We start from the raw sequence: 19954 nt of genomic DNA, 5'->3' as shown, positions 1-19954 counted from the left end.
CGTAATGTTTCAAAACATTAGAGAGCAAGGAAATGTTAATTATTTCATTCACGTCATTACTGTCATTTTAACAGTTTTCAATTTTTTTTTTTTTTGCTGTCACGAAGTTTCTTGTAAGAAGGAGCTCTATCACATACATTTGGAGTAGTCAGTGAAACAGTCTGAGCAGCATCTCCTTTCAAAACGACAAAAGATTTCTTCTTCCACTCATTGTGCCTTTTCTTAAACACTCAATTGCTGAAACAGGGCATATTGATATCCAAAAACCAAATACGTAAAACAGGTAAGAGCAAAATTCGTCAAATACGCAAAAATGAACAGCCAAACAACACAAAGCAAACTCCACAAGTCAACACACACTGATGTTTACTGATATTAGCAGTCACTTGTCACAGAGATAAAGACATACAACGTTGAAAACAAAACACTGTCTAATTCTGGAAAGATACCCTGCTTGTAGCAAGCGAGTGGTGCCGCCAAAGATGACACACCAAGTAGCTACAACCGTTTACGCAGTGCATCAGCTTTGCAGCGATAAAAAACACACTTTGAATTCCTTTAGAAGGGTAAACTTGATTTGTTTTATTCAGTAAATACCAAATAATTTTACAATGGAAGAAAACCACAAAACCTTAATTCTGTCATTTTCATCGATCTGGCTCTCCTTAAGTTGAAATTATAACAGCAGAAGGAGTCTTATAGTAGCCTGTATTTTCCAAATATGCCGCATAAAATAAACTTGACACGTTTGAAACAACATCAGATGCATGGTAACAAGCGGCAAGAAGCCAGTATCGCAGAAGATATCGAAGAAAATGAACACAGCCAGGACTACTTTGCAAAAATGAAAAATGACAGAAACCGTTGAAAGTAAGATGTCACAGCAAAATGCATATCCTTAAACACAGTCACATATGTAAACAAAGTCTACATGCTGTCTAATACAGGACTTGAAAACGTCTAGCACATAGTAAAAGGGAACTTAGTAGAATCTCAGTAGACATTGTGACAGAAAACAAAGTGGGAAATAAATTAGATGATTGTAATTAGAAATAGGATATGGACATGGGAGAACTTAACAGCACACAAACCCCATTATAAAGACTGAGTGACACTTGTAGGAAGCAACCAAAACAGGTTATCAAGAACTGAAGAAAACGACAAGAGAACAATCAGAGGAGGAAGTAACACAGTTAGAGCAGAAAATACAAAGACGTAGGACAAAACATGAAAAACAGATTGCAGAGAAGGTCTTGTGTTGGGAATTACTAGACAGGTATGATACTAATAAGAATAACATAGGTACATGGTGAAAAACATGAAGACATCCCACTTTGTGGGTAGCAGACGATTGTAGGGACCTATAAAGGCCTTATATACACATCACAGGACATGGAAGTCCTAAACCAACCAATTTAAAAATAAATAGCAAATACGAACTCTAAAAAACTGCCATTAAAGAGGAAAATTAAATATAATTTTATAACTATGAGTACAAACCAAGTAAAACTAAATCCCTAGTGGTGACATTGTGTGAAATTTAGATTATTTGGGTGGAAGAACAAATTTATTTACAGATGAACTGTGAAACATCGACAGTTTAAAAAAAAATGTAATAGGGGTAGTGATATGGCAAAGGTCGTGAATATTTTTACAAATTTCAGAATGGAAAATAGAAAACGTGGGAACGGTTTCTTTAGAGGAATCATTGTAACTATTTTTTTAGACCAAGCACCCTCATTAGGGGAGCAATATAACTGTGTTATTCATAGATACATTCAGAACCCAAACATTAATTTTAATAAATACACTGATTTGGACATCATACTACTTCCATATCATTCTGCTTACACAACACAGCAAGAACACACACTCGTACACACACACATATGTGGGTGCACAAAAACACACACACACATAATCACACACACACACATACAAACACACACACACACACACACACACACACACACACACACTTTACAATATACATACATATATTTTACTTCAATTTTTTTCATGATCCTCTGTAAACATACACATGGACATAGACCATATATTTTTAATAAGAGTCATATATATATATATATATATATATATATATATATATATATGTGTGTGTGTGTGTGTGTGTGTGTGTGTGTGTGTGTGTGTGTGTGTGTGTGTGTGTGTATAACAGAGAATTTGTATATAGTCCAGGATATCCTTCAAAACCCCGTTTCCAATCCAACCTAATTTGGCACTGAAACAGCACACATCTGGAGTATTGACCCTGCGGGGCTTATAACCTTACACCCCCAATAACAACCAAGATATGGTTTAAAAGGTGTTTTTCCTGATCTCTGGCATACTGCCTGCCTTGCACGACAGGTATGTTGTATGGTGACGATATCAGCCTGCCTTACTGATCTGCTTTGCAGTACAGTCTACTCGTAGGCGGCAGGGAACAGTTACCCTACATGACAGATATGTTTTATTGGAATGGTACAACTGATTTTATCGGTCTGTTTAACATGACAACCTACATGTCAAGCACAAAAATAGTTGTCAAGTCCTGACAAGTAGGCTACTGTAATATTTTCCTGTTTTATAGATGTGTTTTGCAGAGGGTATATGTATGGGTAGACTTGCTGAGGAAAGTTTCATGTGTACATAGGAGGGGAAGGATATGGAGAGGGCCAGTAGGAGAAAGACAGTGATGACGCTAATAGGGGATGGGCAAGGCAAAGGTCAGAAGTGGACAGACAGAGAGAGGAATAGGAGTATGGGGACAGAGAGGGGCAAAAGGGGAACAGAGACAGTTGGAGCAACAGAAGATGGATGGAAATTGGGGGAGGAGGAGTCCGATGTGAAAAGTGACATGCAGGAAATGAAGAGGATGAGGTGAGGAAGTGAAGGGAGGAAAAGATAGGAGAATGACTGGTGCATGGGGGAGGATGAGATAGAAATGGAAGGAGAAAATGGACAGAGAGAAGGGGCAGGACAGGATGGTCAGAGATTTGAGGAGGGAGATATAGGTGGAGGGGAGGGGGAGGAGATGACAGGAAAAACTGTGGTGGAGGAGGAATAGGACGGAGAAAGAGAGAAAAAGATATGGACAGAGGCATGGGGAGAGAGACATGGTGGAAGAGACGGGCCATATGGGATGGGCAGGAAGGGGGAGTAGGATATGTAAAGACAGAGACAGCTGAGGTGGAAGCATGGGGTGGATGGAGAAATGGGGGAAGAAGAGGTGGACACAGAGAGGAGGGAGTAGATTTGTGCATTATATGTATCGAATGTTTATGCAAATGAAGACACTGGGTAAGGACAAGTATATACATGAAGGGGAAGTGTTGTTACCAAAAATCAGATTTGTTCAAAGTATTCTAATCAACATTTTCATGGGGGTAGGATACACATTTTCAGTTGCGATAATTTCAGTGCCATCTATCACAAAGCGAAAAAAGTGGTGCAGCTAAAATATTCATATGTCTTTACGTACTACACGAATATGTAATAAAAGATGGGGGTTCCTATTTTAAAAAACGCAGTTGATATCCGTTTGACCTATGGCAGCGTCACCTAGTAGGCCAACTATAGCGCCATCTGGTTTCCCCATTCAAGCGAGACAAGTTTCGTTCTTTGTAGGTTTTCGTTTGACGCTTATTTCGTGAGATATTTGGCCTAGTCACGAACAATGGACCACCATATATATATATATATATATATATCGGTTACCAGTCACTGAATGTTGGACTATGTATTGACTGATCCAGAGATGAGATTCTTCCTATAAGTCAGTCAGGGGTCCTGAAGATGGTGCAATGTAGTGCTGAAACTTTTTGCTCAAATAAAATAACTGAAAATTTAGTCAGCTAAAAGTGTTTTGGTTTGACATTTTAAAACCACAGAATATTATTCAACGTCCCCTTGTGGCATATATCAACACTGAGATAACGTACAACACAATTTTGCACAATTATGCGGATTTTGTTACTTGTGACGAAATGTTGTTCTGTCTTCATTATAAATTTACTTCTCTTTTCTCAGTGATCCTGTAATCATTTTGCACCATTCTGATTAGTTCTTTTCATGCAGTGGAGGTTTCATAATGTTAAAGAGTGCTACCAAAATGAAAGACATAAGATAACGAAATTTCATGCAAAGTGTCAACTTGACGATGCACAGCAAACTGCGAAATTGGCCCAATAATTTGTGGATGAGATAAACTTATCGCATCGTTCAGCGAGGAAGTCGTTTTCAACTCTGACCACTCGGGATTTGGATATGTGTATGAAAGGAACCCTGGAAACTGGAAGTACCAAGGGTGTTGTATCAATATCAAATACCGTAACAGACTCTTATTCAGTTATGTCGACTGCTAATTTCGATGGTAGATACTCTGGAAAGTTATGTATTGTGCTGTCAGAAGTTGGAGGAGTTAAACCCCCTGCGATTCTTTCTCGTTAGCATGATATTGTAAGGGCAACACGGAAATTTACGTCACACCAAGCAAGAGAGGGAAAATGGGGGTAAGAGTACTACAACTATGGTATGAGCACTGCTATTATCCAATAACTGATCAAAATAACTGGCTTTTGTGTGACCCCTGGTCTGCGTGTAAAAATCATACTCCTTTAGCGCGAAGTATCCACTCTGAAAAGTGTCTGACAATGCAAGATGAACAAATACAGCCTCTGGATGTTTGTTTTTTCTGAGCCTGTTAAACATATTATCACACTGTTGCAGCTATGCCTTAAAGTATAGCCAATTCCACGATAAGCTCCTAGACACACTGTTTCACTTTCGGTCACATGTCATCATAGCCCATCAGTTCTCATCACCAGGTTACACCAATATGATTCGATATGTATTCTTTGAGACAGGATACCCAGCTGAACATTCTTCACAGTTTGCAACTTCCATGGAGTTCGCCTTAAATCGTAATGGTGTGAACCTCTGTGGTCACTGTGGCACACCATTTTTCATTTGCTGCTCGAGGTGGAAGTTAATGGTTTGCTTTTAATATTTCTTGAATGTCGACGATTTCCATTTTGTGGAATACACACACCCCGTAAAAGGTTGGTGTCAGCACCTCCTGCTCAGTCAATTTCTGTCTCCCTCCTAATGCACATGATGTGGCATTATCAGCTAATATTTTTCCAGTCATTGTTAACACAACGCTTTCAAATGAGCCTTTCTAAAGATTGAATTTGCGAACTCGCACTTGAGGGCTTCCTTGTAAGCTGCGGGCTTGTGGGACTATACTTCCATCAGCTTCTCCCCATTGGCAATTTCTTCATGCTCCCATACTTGATAATATGCTCCATGACTGGAAATTCCAATGAGCACGCGCTAAGTGCTGCAGGCTATTTTCGAACTGTATCAACGAGGGTTACTGTCCCTTCTCGAAATTCTGAAGTGCTGTTCTTTGTGGAAGTACTGGAAAGGACTGGGAAGTCCGTTAAGTCTGATGAAAAATATTCGCAGATTTTCTTTTTTTTAAATGGAATGGCTCTAAACGTAATGAGATTCAAATGGTGATCACAGCAATGAATGTCTGAAGTACAAGTGATATTACAGCTTGTGTCCACTTATCCAGTCATACTCGCTTTGTGACAAGTAGGTCATGTCCGTGCACATGTTGGGAGCGAATGCTGCTCCGCATACTCCCAGCTTCACCTTCAACTACCAGGAGGGTCCAGTAGATTGTTGCCAAGAATTGCCTCCATACTCCACCCCCCCCCCCCACTCGACCACTCTGGAACGTCTGGGTCCACGTTTGAATACCCAGCGCAACCCAAGTCACTGTCAGCATATTTTAGTTCCACAACACCGCTTTCGGTGCTCAGTGCACGGACACTACAGACAGGATAAATGGCACACAACTTTTTTACTTGTGTAGAAAGCTCAAGAATCAATTGCAGTTAAACAGCAGTATCCCTTGGAGGTAGTGCAAACCTATGCAGAGGCCGTCCCTGATACCGAGTAGAGAGCAGGCTAAAGCAGCTCTGAAAAAGAATTTTAGACCTCGAAACTAAAGATGGGTGTGACGTTATGGACCGTATCACTAGAGATACTGATACTTGCGATCATTAGGTCATTGCAACGCCAATGATAACTGAAGTTCATCAAAAAGATGTGGAGAGTACTTAACCTGGACAGATAATGAATTAGTACAATTGTTAGCATCCTGCTCAGATAATTAATAGAGATTTTTTAGTCCATATTGAGCGGACATAGACGAATCAGAGCAAAGTATAGACTGACTGTAAATCGTACAAGGGAGGTGATGTTGTCTTCAGTCCTGAGGCTGATTTGATGCAGCTCTCCATGCTACTCTATCCTGTGCAAGCTTCTTAATCTCTGAGTAACTACTGCAACCAACATCCTTCTGAATCTGCTTAGTGTATTCATCTCTTGGTCTCCCTCTACCATTTTTACCCTCCACGCTTCCCTCCAGTACTAAATTGCTGATCACTTGATGCCTCAGAATGTGTCCTACCAACGACCCCTTCTTCTAGTCAAGTTAAGCCACAAATTACTCTTCTCAGCATTAGTCACATGATCTACCCATCGAATCTTCAGCATTCATCTGTACCACCAGATTTCGAAAGCTACTACTCTCTTCTTGTCTGAACTATTTATCGTCCATGTTCCACTTCCGTACATGGCTACACTCCACACAAATACTTGCAGAAAAGACTTCTTGACACTTAAATCTATACTCGACGTTCACAAATTTTTCTTATTCAGAATCCCTTTCCTAGTAAATGCCAGGTCTACATTTTATATCTTCTCTACTTCGACCATCATTCATTTTGCTTCCCAAATAGCAAAACTCATCTACTACTTTAAGTGTCTCAATTCCAAGTCTAATTTCCTCACCACCCAGTGATTTAATCCGACTACTTTCCATTACCCTTGTTTTGCTTTTATTGATGTTCATCTTATATCCTCCTTTCTAGACACTCCATTCCGTTCAACTTATCTTCCTCGGTCCTTTGCTGTCTCTGATGGAATTACAATGTCATCGGCAAACTTCCAAGGTTTATTTTTTCTCCATGGATTTTAATTCCTACTTCATATTGTTCTTTTGTTTCCTTTACTGCTTGCTCAATATACAGATTGAATAACGTCAGGGATAGGCTACAACCCTGTCTCACTCCATTACCAACGACTGCTTCCCTTTCATGCCCCTCGACTCTTATATCTGTCATTTGGTTTCTGTACAAATCGTAAATGTGCCTATAAATGCAATAAGGATGTAAAAGCCCTACCATGGTTGAATAATAAAACTCGGAAAATGCTGAGGGATGGCAGAGTGATCAGAAAAGAGCTCAGCAATGTCTACAACCCAAAGTTAGTCGCAAATCATATATATGTCACAACATCGACGTACGAAGCACACAACAAACTCCACAGCCAGGCCTTAGCTAAATATCTAACACAGAACATGACTTAAGTTGGGAATAAGTGCAATCATTATATGGATCGAGGGTTTCAATCGAGTTACTCATTGACAAGTACGATGTGCCAATAAATGAGAGGAAAATGAAAGCCGAAGTTTTGAATTTCGCGTACAGGATATCAGCCACACAGGAAGACTATATTAGATTATATTGACATATTGTCGTCTGACGGCGCTCAGATGCCCGTATGGAGGACGTAGCAATTGCCACCCCCACCGTACTGAATCAGCTGAAAGAGTTGAAAACAAGTAAGTCGCCAGGTCTGGATGGAATTTTACAGCGAGTACATTTTATTGTCCCTTTAATTAATTAGCATTTAACGCCAATCGCTCTTCCACATCGAAGTCACGAGGGACTGGAATAAAGCACCGGTGACTCTTGTGTACAAGAAGGGTGAAAAGACCCGACCAGTTGTGTTGACCTCCACTGCCAGTTTTCAGCAGAGACGAGGCTACAGTTAGGAGAGCCTCATGGAAGTGTAATGGGGCCGCTTTTGTATTCTTTATATGTAAGTGATCTGACAGCAGCAATCTGAAACTGTGTGTTGATGAGACTGTAGTGTATGGGAAAGTGTCATAGCATAATGCCTGTAGGATTATAAAAGATGGCTTAGAAAGAATTTTTATTTGATGTGATGAATAGCAGCTAGAAAATTGCGTGTTAATGCAAGAGCACAGTATTAATGGGAATGCTGTTTGAGAAAGGGTAGTGCTGAAACTGGTTGCTCAAATAAAGTAACTGAAAATTTAGACAGCTAAAGATGTTTGGGTTTGACGTTTCAAAACCATAGAATGTTATTCAACGTCGATTAAATATCAAGGGACAATGTTCAAAGTGATGCGAACTGAAATGAGAACATAGGGACGTTAGTAGGGATGGCGAATGTTTAGACCAGTTCCATGATCTGGGATTATTCGATAGTTTATTTTTGTTTCTGTCGCTTAGACGTGCGTTTAAAATTTGGTTGATTTTCTGAAAATATCCCTTATCGTTGATTACCAACCTGATTTCGTGAGATTTCTTCTGATGTACCCTTTCACGCCAGACACCTGGGGTCCTTTTTATGTTTCGAGACGTAGTTCCACGTCAGTTGCGTGTAACATTGCTGCGAGTAGTCATCTCTGTCGAAGTGGCATTTTTTGTGACAATTGTGCCATAAACACTGCCTCCGGACGCCTCATAAATTATAACGATGTTGATAATGTTTGTCGTCCATTAGTTAAATCCCATTTTGGTCATAGACCTAGCAGGTAATTGATACACATGAAATGTATTTGCAGTTGCGAATATGGACAACCATTAGATGTATGATGGAATGACGACAACGAAAATTTGTACCAGACTGCGACTCTAACCCGCATTTCTCGCTTATCGCCATTATGCTACCTAAGCAAGACCCAAAGGTCCACATGTCATTAACCATGTGTCAACAGCCTGCACTCCCACATCCCTTGTGTCTGGGTGGTTGTAATTAGTCTTTCCCTATTCAACTCGTTATGGCACAGAAACTAATGAACGTACGAGGACCAAACTTGGTAGCATCAATTTCAGGGACATGGAGAAGAGAAATAACGCAAAATCACCTGAATTAAAACACTTTCAATGTGCTGCTACGGTACAGCATACCATTACGTACTGGTACCATTATGTCTGCAAAAGGTGCTCAATATGGTGCCCATCAGTGCCCAGAAGAGTCTGAAAGCACACTATTGCATTGTGAACAGCAAAGTGAAGCATATTCATAGATATGGTGTCTACGGCTTTTGGAATGCTTGGCTTCAGATCAGCACAAGTCTAAACGTTCCACTGGTAAACCCTGTCCTTCAGGTAACCCCGCAACCAGAAATTACAGGGAGTGAGATCAGGTGATCGTGCCAGCCAAGCATTCGGAAACGATAGCATGATAATTTGATCGTTTCCAAACGTGTTTCGGAGAAGCAGGTGAACTTCACGAGCGATGTGCGCTAGGGCCCCATCTTGCGTGAAAACTGTTGAGTTCATAACATGATGGCGAGGCATATCACAGGAATGCTGGCCTGTGACACTGCATGTCTTTGGTCCTTGAGCGCCAGTCTATTCAAAAAAGAAATGGGCCGATGATGAACATGGCCATGAAGGCACACCAAACAGTGATGTGTTCACCATACAGAGGAACTTCATGCTCAGAGATTGGTTCAAAGCACCTTCCATATAGTGGACCACTGGATGTTCAACTTTCATGACACAAGACACGCACTGCCTGACGATTAGGAATGTGTGCAGCTTTGTCTGCCATGGGACCAGCGATTTCATCAACCACCTGTGGTGGTGTCGGCCTCTTCCCAGAGCGACGCCCAGTTCTCCAGTTGATATAAACTTCTTCATCATGCTCTGTGCAGCAGGTGGCGAAAGAGGGCCCTTCCATAATCTTTTCAGCTAGCCATATTCTTCTGAGCTACACGTTCACTGCCTTGTCGTCTCTTTCTAGAAGATAGTTGTCTTTAACTCAATTACACAAATTCACAAAAGCTGTCATATCTGTGAGGAGTGTTCAAATGAAAAGAAGAAAAAGGTTGTAATAACCAAACAGTTGAAATATGCATCTGCCACCTTGGGAGAACGTGGTGATACCTGTAGGGGTGCGAATGTAACGTCATCTTCCCCCCATAAAAAATTCTAAGCTGTGCCGTCAGTTGGAAGGAGAAGTTGACAGTCTATTTCGATGTTCGTGGTCCGGTACTCACCGAATCAGTCGGACACGGAAAAGCCGTTAATAGTGACGTGTACCGTGAGACACTACATATCCTACGCAAGTCCATCCAGAACATACAGCCTGGGCTGCTGTAGGAGGGAGCGATTCAGCGCCACGGTAACGCAAGTCACACGTCATCAAGGTCACACGAAATGTAATAGCCAAGGTCATGTGGCAGCAGCTTGGTCACCTACCCTACCCTTCGGTCATTGTCGGCCTGCGACTTCCAAGTGTTTGGTCCAATAAAAAAAGAAAATTATAACTGAAAGCGTTTCAGTTCTGACGATGTGTTGAAGGGCACAGCGTATGACTGGCTCCTGTCGCCGTTACAGGAAGTCCAGAACCAGGAAATCATTCGGCTGGTGAAACAATGGGACAGCGGGATACTTGTGCTTTAGCCTCTGGTGATTGCTTTTGAATAACGACTTCCATTATACTCATAATGTTGTTCAGTAACGTTTGTTTTCAATAACATCATAGAGTGATGCAAGATACAAAATATATCTGCAAATTTCAGCAATCGGTCTGACATATTGCCACTGTAGTTCTAATGAGTTGGTATCTAGACAGTGTGATCAAAAGTAGCCGGGCACGTGGCTGAAAACGACTTACAAGTTCGTGGCGCCCTCCACCGGTAATGCTGGAATTCAAAATGAAAGTTTCTTGCGGGATGGCAGCCCTTTCTTCACGGATTGCTACGCTGGTGAGATATATCGATGTCGGTCGGCGAGGCCTGGCACGAGGTCGGCGTTCCAAAATATCTGAAAGGTGTTCTACAGGATTCAAGTCAGGACTTTCTGTAGGCCAGTCCATTACAAAGATGTTATTGTCGTGTAACAACTCTGCCACTGGCCGGACATTATGAACAGGTGCTCAATTGTGTTGGAAGATGCAGATACCATCCCCGAATTGCTCTTCAACAATGGAAATCAAAAAGGTGCTTAAAACATCAATACAGGCCTGTGCTATGATAATGCCACGCAAAACAACAAGGGGGGGAAGTCCCTCCGAATTCTACTGTTAGCACTACACACGCTGGTAGATGACGTTCACCAGGCATTCGCCATACCCACACCCTGCCATCGGATCGCCACATTCTGTACCGTGATTCTTCACTCGATACAATGTTTTTCCACTGTTCAATCGTCCTTGCTTACGCTCCTTACACCAGGCGAGGGGACGTTCGGCATTTAGTGGCATGATGTGTGGCCTATGAGCAGCCTCTCGATCGTGAAATCCAAGTTCCTTCACCTCCCGCGACTGTCATAGTACTTGCAGTGGATACTGATGCAGCTTGGACGAGGTCGGCCTGTACGATTTTGTGCTGTACGTGTCCCTTCACGTTTCCACGTCACTATCAAATCGGAAACAGTAGACCTAGGGATGTTTAGGAGTGTGGAAATATCGCGTACAGACGTATTATACAAGTGACATCAAATCACCTAACCGCGTTCGAAGACCTTGACTTCTGCAGGCGCCCCATTCTGCTCTCTCATGATGTCAAATGACTACTGAGGTCGCTGATATGGGGTACCTGGCAGCAGGTGGCAGTACAATGCTCCTAATATGAAAAACGTAAGTTTTTGGGAGTGTCTGCGTGCTTTGTATCATATAGTGGACATGTACATCCATCTACATCTATATACATACTCCACTGGTAACCATATGGCGCAAAGCGATAGATACCAGGTTCCAGTAGTATTAGTCATTTCATTTCCTGTGTGCTCACAAATGGAGCGAGGGAGAAACGATTGTACACATCCATTCATAAGAGCCATAACTACTCGCAGCTTTCCTTCGTGATCCTTTCGCAATATGTACGTTGACAGTAGTAGAACCGATACATAGACAGGTGAAAAGAGTGGTTCTCTACAATACCTTAGTGTTTCGCGGAAAATGTGTCCTCTTTGCTTCAGGGATAGCCGTATGAGTACTCGAAGCATCTCCACAATACTTGTGTGTTGATCGAAACTACCATTAACAAATCTAGCAACATACCCATGAATTGCTTGGATGACTTCCTTTAATATGACCTGGTGGGCATCCAAAACACTCGAGCAGTATCCAAGAATTGGTTGAGCTAGTGTTCTATACACAGTCACCTTTATAAGTGAGAAACAGTTTCTTATAATACTGTCAATAAACCGAAGTCGACCACTCGACATCCCTACTAACGTCCTCACGTTCTCGTTTCATATCGTATCAGTTTGCTACATTATGCCTAGATATTTAGTACACGTTCCTTTATCAAAAAACATTCTCACTTATATTATATTCATACATTAGAGGAATTTTTTCCTATTCATCTTCATTAACACGTATTTTTCTAGCTGCCATTCATCACATCAAGCAAAAATTCTTTCTAACTCATCTTGTATTCTCCTACAGTCATCAAACGAGTACACTTTCCCGTACACTACAGCCTCATCAATAATTAGTCGCAGGTTGCTACTCTGTCAGATCATTCCCATATAAAGAGTGCAAAAGCGGTCCCATCAAACTTCCATGAGTCTTCCCCAACGATACCCTTGTCCCTGATTAACATTGGCTGTCGTGACAGTGGTGTTCGTACTTACACTCTTTTCCAAACTGAGAAACATGCTTTCACTTTATTGGGAGCATAAACATAAGAAAAAACTTGAAACAAGGAAGGACTATGACACAATAGTATCTGATAATGTCGAACTGGTATACTTCATGATCGCATGTATCACCAGTAGAATTAATTATTTAGCAGCAATTATTGCACTGTCCACCAAATTTGGGAACGGAACATGGGCAATGGTATTTCAGTTTGTGTGACGTGACGGTATTGGCTCAAACGGCTCTGAGCACTATGGGACTTAACATCTGAGGTCATCAGTCCCCTAGGATTAGAACTACTTAAGCCTAACTAACCTATGAACATCACACACATCCATGCCCGAGGCAGGATTCGAACCTGCAACCGTAGCAGCACCGCAGTTCCGTACTGAAACGCAAAGAACCACTCGGCCACAGCGGCCAGCATGACGATATTTCCCAGACTGCCTGTAATATAATAACTCTATCATGAACGCAAATACTGTTGCTAGTCACAGATGTTGGTGGTCAAAGAATGGTGCTCAATAACATGTAAAACAAGGAAACACTGCAAAACAACCATGGTACTACATCCAAATGTCATTTTATTCCACTCGCACCCCACAGCAAAAACATCTCGATCAATGTGGGCCAGATAACTCATAAAATAGATTGTATTCTACGGTACTGCATGGATACTAGGTGTTTACAAGGAATACTGTAAACAATATCATACTCAAAAAAATGGTTCAAATGGCTCTGAGCACTATGGGACTTAACATCTATGGTCATCAGTCCCCTAGAACTTAGAACTACTTAAACCTAACTAACCTAAGGCCATCACACAACACCAAGTCATCACGAGGCAGAGAAAATCCCTGTTACTATTGTATCATTTTCTTCTGAGAATGGTGGAAACTAAGATAAAAATACAAGTGATAAACATTTTTCCAGAATCATAAAGTTAAAATTACATTATGTATAACAAACTTCTTTCCATACCTAATGTGGGTGGTATTTTTCTAACAAAATCATAAGTTTAAGCAGTGTCCTATTAATAATTGCACATACACCAATGCAAAATGTGTCAGAGTAGCAAGTAACATGTAGAGGCAGACAGTATTTTGGAGTATATCACTGCCATTAATGAAGTTCATATATATGTTGCGTAGAGGAAAATTGCAGAGTAGTTCCTGAGAAACTAATAGATTTCCATGTGGGAAGCGTAATATTTCGTCAGGATGACAAGTCGTTCTTTATACCTACTGACGTCAGTGCGAGGAACGCCATTCACCAGACTGACTGGCACACCGTGTCCTGTCACAGATCACTTGTATGTAGCAGGATGTTGTCCAGAGTTTGCACCTCAAGGGCACGTCACTGTTGGAACCAGCAACAACACTTACACATCGCAGAATCTCGTCCAACTGAAGACGACATGTGTTTTCCATGTTCAAATGGCCAAAAAACACTGAGGCACAGATGTGCATATATAACTGCCCTAGGAGAATACAGGATTCGAGTAGCTCTGCCATCCACAAAATCTGTTGTACAGCAGCAGGGAAGTTCTTGCACTGGAAGTGATAGTGAGGCAACCAGCTGATAATGAGATGACTCTTACAATGTCCCTAATCCTAATCAACGTGCATCAGGTTCCTTACAATAGGAGTAGTGATAGCTAAATGTCTGAATGTGGATAATCTTCGTTGTTCTGTAGTAAAGTGTACAAGTGCACTCCCTTCTATTTTGTTGGACTCTTTGAATCTCTAGACATGACTTTAACCTCTCTAAGTGGCGTTATTCCGAGAATTCATCAAACTGTGGGTATGCGTGAACCGATGCACAAACCAGTAGCTGGCAAAGGGAAGTACCTCGCCCGAAGTCCAAGCTTAGTGTAGCACTGTGTGCATCAAAACCACAAAAAAAAGGTTCAAATGTGTGTGAAATCTTATCGGACTTAACTGCTAAGGTCATCAGTCCCTAAGCTTACACACTACTTAACCTAAATTATCCTAAGGACGAACACACAAACCCATGCCCGAGGGAGGATTCGAACCTCTGCCAGGACCAGCTGCACACTCTATGACTCCAGCGCCTAAGACCGCTCGGCTAATCCCGCGTGGCTGAAAACCACATACCAGCTGTTAGCGATTTTATGGTAATTCAGAATTTTCATTTCCTACTTCATCATTCCATAGGAGAGATCAAGGAGGGTCTCACACATCTGTCAGAGTATTAATGTTTATTTTGAGTATGTGAACTCTATGATTTTATTGTTTGTAGAAAAAAGGGCGAGTGCTGCATCGACTGATGGAAATTGGTTTTATCAGCCGTAACATCTTACTTGGCAGAATGAGAGAAACTACTTGTCCTTAATTTTCTTTAACATATAAAAAATTTTGCTGGACATCTTAGCCACATTATAGTGATGCTGTCACATGCGAATGAAATAGTGTACAGGCATACATCAGCGTTGTGAGGTCAATAGTGTGTCAGGAAACTGGAGTTTATTTGGATCAATATTTCGGATTGCAATGTACATCCACATCTACATTTATATATATACTCCGCTAACCACCAAGCGGTGTGTGCGGAGTGCACAATTCGAGGCAAAGTCATATTCCCACCCTCTTTTCCACTCGCCGATCGCGCGAGGGATAAACGACTGTCTGAACGCCTCTGTACAAGCCCTAATTACCCTTATCTTTGAATGCTGATCATTGAGCGACCTGAAAGTTGGTGGTAATAATATAAGCTCTACATCCTTGGCGAAGATTGGATTTCGAAATTTAGTGAGCAGCCCCTTCCGTTTAGCGCGTCGTGTGTTTCACTTCAAACTTTCTATGAGATTTGTAACGCTCTAGCGGTGGCTAAATGTACCAGTCACGAATTTTGCCGCTTTTCTTTGGACCTTCTCAATCCCTTGAATCAGACCCAACTGATAAGGGTCCCATACAGATGGACAATAAGACTGGACGAGCTAACGTATTGTAAGCCATTTCCTTTGTTGAAGGGTTGCATCGTTTCAGGATTCTACCAATAAACTGAAATCTAGGAACCGCCTTGACCATTCCTTGATAATTCCATTTGAGATCATTTCAAATAGTCACACCCAGATACTTGGCGGATATTACCGCTTCTGAAGACTGGGCATTTATTTTGTACTCGTACATTAATGGGGATTTTCGCCTTGTTATAAGCAGTAGATCACACCTATTAATACGGGCCTCCCCTCCCCTGTTCCTCTCCTCCTGCCCCCGACTCCTCAGCCATTGGCATCCTTTTTCTCCCCTCTCCCCCACCTCCCCCTTCTACCCCTCTTGGCAGGTCCCCAGACTCGCACACGTTACGTGGACATTCGCGCGCCGGAGGTCGCCGCCATCAGTGTTTTGTGTGGTTAGTGTTTAGTGTTCACCGTCCCCTCCATCGTTCACCAGTGCCCTCATCATCTTCAGTGGTTGTGCGTCGTCTCATCAGCTAGCAGTGTGGATTATCGACGAGTGTGAACGGCTCCGTGATTGTCTCTATGTGTCTCCTGTTTTATTGCCCACCGCTCTGTGACTTATGTGTCTTCTCACTGTTTTTGCTGCTTGTGTCTTCTATGGCTGAAGAGCAGCGTAGTGTGCTGCTGACAGCCTGCCTGTTGTACAGGTTTTAAAATAACAATAAAGTAAAAAAAAAAACCTATTAATACTGAGAGATAACTGCCAGTCATTACACCACACATTTATTTTTTGCAAATCCTCACTGATTTCTCCACAACTTTCGTGTGATACTACTTTCCTGTAAACTACAGCATCATCGGCAAACAGTCTAATGCCGATGTCAGTACCATCAACCAGATCGTTTATGTAAACAGTAAAAAGCAGCACACTTTATGCAGCAAGCGACAGTAAGGAACTGAGTCGAACGCCTTTCGAAAGTCGAGAAATATGGCACCAACCTGGGAGCCGGTACGTAGAGCCTGCCGTATATCACGCACAGAGAGGTCCAGCTGTGTCTCACATGATCGCTGTTTCCTAAAACTGTGCTGGTTTCTGCAGATGAGCTTCTCAGAGTCGAAAAAGTTCATTATGTGCGAACACAAAATATGTTCATGATTCTACTACAAATCGATGTCAGTGAAATTAGTCATTAATTATGTGCATCCGATTTTCGACCCTTTTTATTGATTACTATGACCTGAGCCTTCTTCCAGTACTTTGTAACGCTCCTCTGTTGCAATTATCTCTGATAGATGATGAATAGGAATGGTGCTATAGTTGTAGCATAGTCAACATGTAATCTTACAGGGATACTGTCTGGGCCAGTGCCTTCCTGCCGTCTAAGGATCCCATCTACACTAAACACTTTGTCCGCCATCCTTGCGTTTGTTTGATAATTGAAAGGGGAAAAGGTGCTGCAGTCTTCTACCGAAACGAGTTTGTAAAAGCTAGCTTTAGAATTTCGGCCTTCTGTTTACCATCATCCATTACATTACCTGTACTGTCAGCAAGAGAAGATATTGAATTATTTGTGGCTTCATAGATTTTACGTACGGCCAAATTTTTTTGGTATTGTTTTTAGAATCTGCAGATGAAATATTTTCAAATTCGTTAAAATAATCTCTCATTGATCTTTTGACAGCTACTTTCATTTCACATAATTTCTGTTGGTCAGTGGGGAAGTGACTACGTTAAAAACGACTGTGCAAAATTCTTTGCTTTCTCAGCAACTTCCTAATTTGTTTATTGTACCAAGGTGGAGCCTTTCCCTCCCCTACATATCTGCTAGGCACACACTTCTCTAGCACGTGGTGGACAGTACCTCTAAATTCTGACCAAAGATGCTCAATGTCTTTGTGTCCCACGGCGAAAGCTTGGAGCTGACTATGAAGATATTCGTTAATGACACTTTTATTTGCATTCCCAAACAAGAAACCTCTACGCTGTTTCTTTACCTTTTTTGTAACTTCCTCTGACATAGAAGCCACAACGACATTATGGTCGCTAACGCCTTCTTCTAGATTAACTTAAGGTCTGTAGATAAAGCATTAATTTTGTCTCATAAACTGCAGACTTCTCAGCTGCTTTCTGTTGCATTGCACCAACAAGAACATGGGTTAAGAATGTGTGTGTGTTTGTGTGTGTGTGTGTGTGTGTGTGTGTGTGTGTGTGTGTGTGTGTGTGTGCGTGTGTGAGTGAGTAACTGCATGTGTGCATCTATATCTGTGTGTGTGCTGAATGCATGTGTGCTTGCTCGTTACTGTGCAGTCGTGTTTATCTGTGCATGTGGACTCATGTGCATGTGCCATCAAATGTGTTTGTGTGTAGGGGCAGGGGAATCGAATTAGTGTCATAGCCATACCTGAAATATTTCGTCTAAAAGGTTTGCTGGTAAATTTTAGCTTTCTCTAATAGAATGAAGGCTTTCACGGCAGTTGTTGTCATCACTTAACATTTCCGGGCTGAGATGCCGTGGTCCATACATAAGACTCTCCCCTGACATTTCGCCTTCGACTGCGGAAGGCATCCACCGAGGACAATCGGCGAACTGCCAACTGGGCAGTTCGCCAATTGTTCTTGGAGGATGCCTTTTGCAGTCGAAGGCGAAACATCAGGGGAGAGTCTTAAGTACAGACCACAGCATCTCAGCCTGGAAAAGTTAAGTGATTTAGCTTTCTCTGTTTGAAGGGGCTGTATCAGTAAATTTTCTAGTAAATAGATTCAAAAATTTTTCTCCCACAATAGGAAATTTTATTTAAATACGGGAATAAGTGATTTTTTAGTTGCAATTGCTAGTATTAGGATGATTTGCTGAGTGAAGAGGACACGTAGAGTCTGCGTTAATCATCTCTTTCAGTGAAGTGCAAACACTGATCAACAATAGCATCCTGAGCTCATATGAATTCACAACCAGTAATCTATGTGGCAAAATGTAACGTCTGAATTTGTGTAGTGATGGAATGTAGCCGGCCGCGGTGGTATAGCGGTTCTAGGCGCGCACTCCGGAACCACGCGACTGCTACAGTCGCAGGTTCGAATCCTGCCTCGGGCATGGATGTGTGTGATGTCCTTAGGTTTAAGTAGTTCTAAGTTCTAGGGGACTGATGACCACAAATGTTAAGTCCCATAGTGCTCATAGCCATTTGAACCATTTTTTTGATGGAATGTAAGACTTTCTTATGCTGAGTGAGTGAAGCTTTGTGAGGATGATGCGATTGTATATCTGTACTTCAATGGAGAGGCACTTTTCCACTATTCTGTACTATATGATAGAGGGGGAAAATTTGAAGATTCATTAGTTTTCACTGTTCTGACATGTTTTTAGAACTGGTCGTTATAGTTTACCTCATAAACAGTGTATATATGGAGAAAAATACGAGAACTTCTCTGTTTCTTGCAGGACCCTTCCTGCAGACATGAACAGCAGGGGGCTGCTCCAGTCAGCTACACGGGGGTCAATGGAGGAAGTGCAGGTGCTGCTTGGGGCTGGTGCTGATGTGGGGCACAGAGGATGGACCATGTGGACCGCTCTACATTATGCAGCGAGGCAGGGACATGCTGATATTGTGAGGTGTCTGATCGGGAATGGGGCAGAAGTGGATGCCAGGACCGATGTGAGGCAGACGCCTCTACATTTGGCTGCATGGAAAGGCCATGCGGCAGTGGTGCGGCTGCTGGCGGCGTCCTCGGCCGACGTCGATGCCAAGGATCAGTGGGGTAGGACGCCTCTGCACTGGGCGGCACCCTACGGCAACGCAGAGGCGGCGAAGGCGCTGCTGGAAGCAGGGGCCGATAGGGACGCCAAGGAGGACGCAGGGAACACCGCGCTGGACTTAGCAAGAGTGAACAAGCGACAATGGATGGTAGAAATCCTATCTAGCATTCCAACAAACGACTGTGATGTGAACTAAATAAAGCTTTATACAAGATTTTTCCTTCTCTTTAAAATAAAATATGCAAAATGTTAAATCAGCAGTCCTTCTTTGTAACTGTATTTTCGATCTACATCTAACTACTCCACTAACATCAGAACAAGAGACCGATTCAGGTGGTGCAGTGGTTAGCACACTGCCCTCAAACTGGGAGGACGATAGTTCAATCCCATATCCGGCCTTCCTGATTTAGGTTTTCTGTGATTTCCCTAAATCACTTCAGGCAAATTCTGGGATGGTTCCTTTGACAGGGCACGGCCGACTTCCTTCCTCATCCTCCCCTAATCTGAT

General features: G+C 42.1%; 1 protein-coding gene across 3 annotated transcripts in view; it reads left to right on the top strand.

Moving 5' to 3' along the window:
- LOC126442673 (poly [ADP-ribose] polymerase tankyrase-1-like) overlaps positions 1–19706 on the top strand; it is a 96549-nt gene extending 76843 nt beyond the window's left edge. For all 3 annotated transcript variants that reach the window (XM_050090723.1, XM_050090724.1, XM_050090725.1), the window contains exon 7: positions 19132–19706. In XM_050090723.1, coding sequence (XP_049946680.1) covers positions 19132–19642 — 511 coding nt within the window. In that variant the 3' untranslated portion in view covers positions 19643–19706. The remainder of the gene's footprint in view (positions 1–19131) is intronic.
- The last annotated feature ends 248 nt before the right edge of the window (positions 19707–19954 follow it).

Source organism: Schistocerca serialis, unplaced genomic scaffold (genome assembly GCF_023864345.2).
Source record: "Schistocerca serialis cubense isolate TAMUIC-IGC-003099 unplaced genomic scaffold, iqSchSeri2.2 HiC_scaffold_1400, whole genome shotgun sequence".
NCBI lineage: Eukaryota > Metazoa > Arthropoda > Insecta > Orthoptera > Acrididae > Schistocerca > Schistocerca serialis.
This window is presented reverse-complemented; position numbering and strand designations above follow the sequence as displayed.